Raw genomic sequence first — 1,630 nt, forward strand, 5'->3', positions numbered from 1 at the left:
GTTGCGAAGGCACCATTTGTGGTGTTGTAGGAGATGGGTTGAGCTGTGTTTTAATAAGCACAGGAGAGGTAGAAAGGAAGGGGTGGTGTTCAATCTCTTTTGTCATGTAAGAAAAACACAGCATCTCCTTCCTAATGTGACAGAATGTCTTCAGTAGACTTCATTTCCTTGCCCGTCATGGTTGGGTGGAGCTCTAACCATTGCTAATTCCTACATTTCAGATTCACCAAGATGAAGACAGCAACCAACATTTACATCTTTAACCTTGCTCTGGCTGATACCTTGTGCCTGATGACCTTACCCTTCCAGGGTACAGACACATTCCTGGGCTTCTGGCCCTTTGGCAATGTCCTCTGCAAGATTGCTATCTCTATAGACTACTACAACATGTTCACAAGCACCTTCACCCTAACGATGATGAGCGTGGACCGCTACATTGCTATCTGCCACCCTATCAAAGCACTAGACATCCGCACCCCCCACAAGGCCAAAGTGGTGAACGTCTGCATCTGGGCGCTGGCTTCTGTCTTTGGCATCCCAGCGATGGTGATGGGATCTGCAGAGAATGAAAACAATGGTCAGTAAGAACGCATCCATGGGGTGGGAGGTGTTGGTGGCCAGGAGAGCCCGTGGGCTTGGGGAGCCATTGGAGAGGGGTACCAGTTTCATCAGTGTGTTGAGCTCCCTGCTGTAAAAGCCGTTTTAACTCTTTTCTCTTGGCCCTTGCCTCTCTGCATCACTGCTACTGCTTTTCGAGTATTAAACATGCCTAAACTAAATGGAATGTGTAGATGCTTTTGTTCTTGGTATGGGTTTGCTGATCTTTCCTTCCTCTTTATTTTTTGACTTGCAGAAATTGATTGTCTAATTAAACTCCCTTCACCTGTGGATTACTGGGATCCAGTGTTTGGCATCTGTGTCTTTCTCTTCTCCTTTATGATCCCTGTGTTGATTATCACCGTTTGCTACAGTCTCATGATCAGACGACTCAAGAACGTCCGTGTCCTCTCAGGCTCCAAGGAGAAGGATCGAAACCTCAGGCGCATCACCCGAATGGTCCTGGTGGTGGTGGCAGTCTTCATAATTTGCTGGACTCCTATCCAGATTTTCGTGCTGGTCCAGTGCTTGGGTGCCAAGGCAGAAAGCGAGCTTGAGCTGGCCATCTCCTGCTTCTGCACCGCGCTGGGGTATGCCAACAGCAGCTTGAACCCCGTGCTCTATGCCTTCTTAGATGAGAACTTCAAGGCGTGCTTCAAGAAGTTCTGCTTCCCCACCGCCTTCAGGACCGAGCTCCAGATGTCCAACAGGATGTGCAGCATCGCCAAGGATGTGGCCTATGCCTGCAAGAACTCGGAGGGGACTAACAATCCAGCCTGACTAGGCATGGAAATTCCCATGGTGGCTGTCGCCCAGCAGAGTCCGACCACCCCCACGTCAGAGCTAACTCAGATAACGGCTCTTTAGCAGGACCTCAAAACTGAGAGGTGAGAAACTGAGGAAGCAATTTTGGGGGTTGGGAAAACTGGATACTGCAAGAGCATGCAGAAAGTGAGCCCATTTGATGCATTTCTAATTCCAGTGCACCCTGCACTAAGGAACATGTTTGAAGTCAGCTCTTTGATTCCTGAGA

General features: G+C 49.1%; 1 protein-coding gene across 1 annotated transcript; it reads left to right on the forward strand.

Annotated features, from left to right (window-relative positions):
• The first annotated feature begins 225 nt into the window (after positions 1–225).
• On the forward strand, positions 226–1,377 carry OPRL1 (opiate receptor-like 1). Its single transcript, XM_010297053.1, has 2 exons — positions 226–577; positions 854–1,377. Exons 1-2 carry the CDS (start codon positions 232–234, stop codon positions 1,375–1,377), a joined length of 870 nt encoding a protein of 289 aa, XP_010295355.1. The 5' UTR covers positions 226–231.
• Positions 1,378–1,630: the final 253 nt, after the last annotated feature.

Source organism: Phaethon lepturus, unplaced genomic scaffold (genome assembly GCF_000687285.1).
Source record: "Phaethon lepturus isolate BGI_N335 unplaced genomic scaffold, ASM68728v1 scaffold35650, whole genome shotgun sequence".
Taxonomy (NCBI): domain Eukaryota; kingdom Metazoa; phylum Chordata; class Aves; order Phaethontiformes; family Phaethontidae; genus Phaethon; species Phaethon lepturus.

Excerpts from the sequence above, each read along its gene's own strand:
- OPRL1 (XM_010297053.1), top strand. The coding sequence starts at position 232 with ATGAAGACAGCAACCAACATTTACATCTTTAACCTTGCTCTGGCTGAT. Across the intron at positions 578-853 it reads TGCAGAGAATGAAAACAATG|AAATTGATTGTCTAATTAAA; the intron begins GTCAGTAAGAAC and ends TTTGACTTGCAG.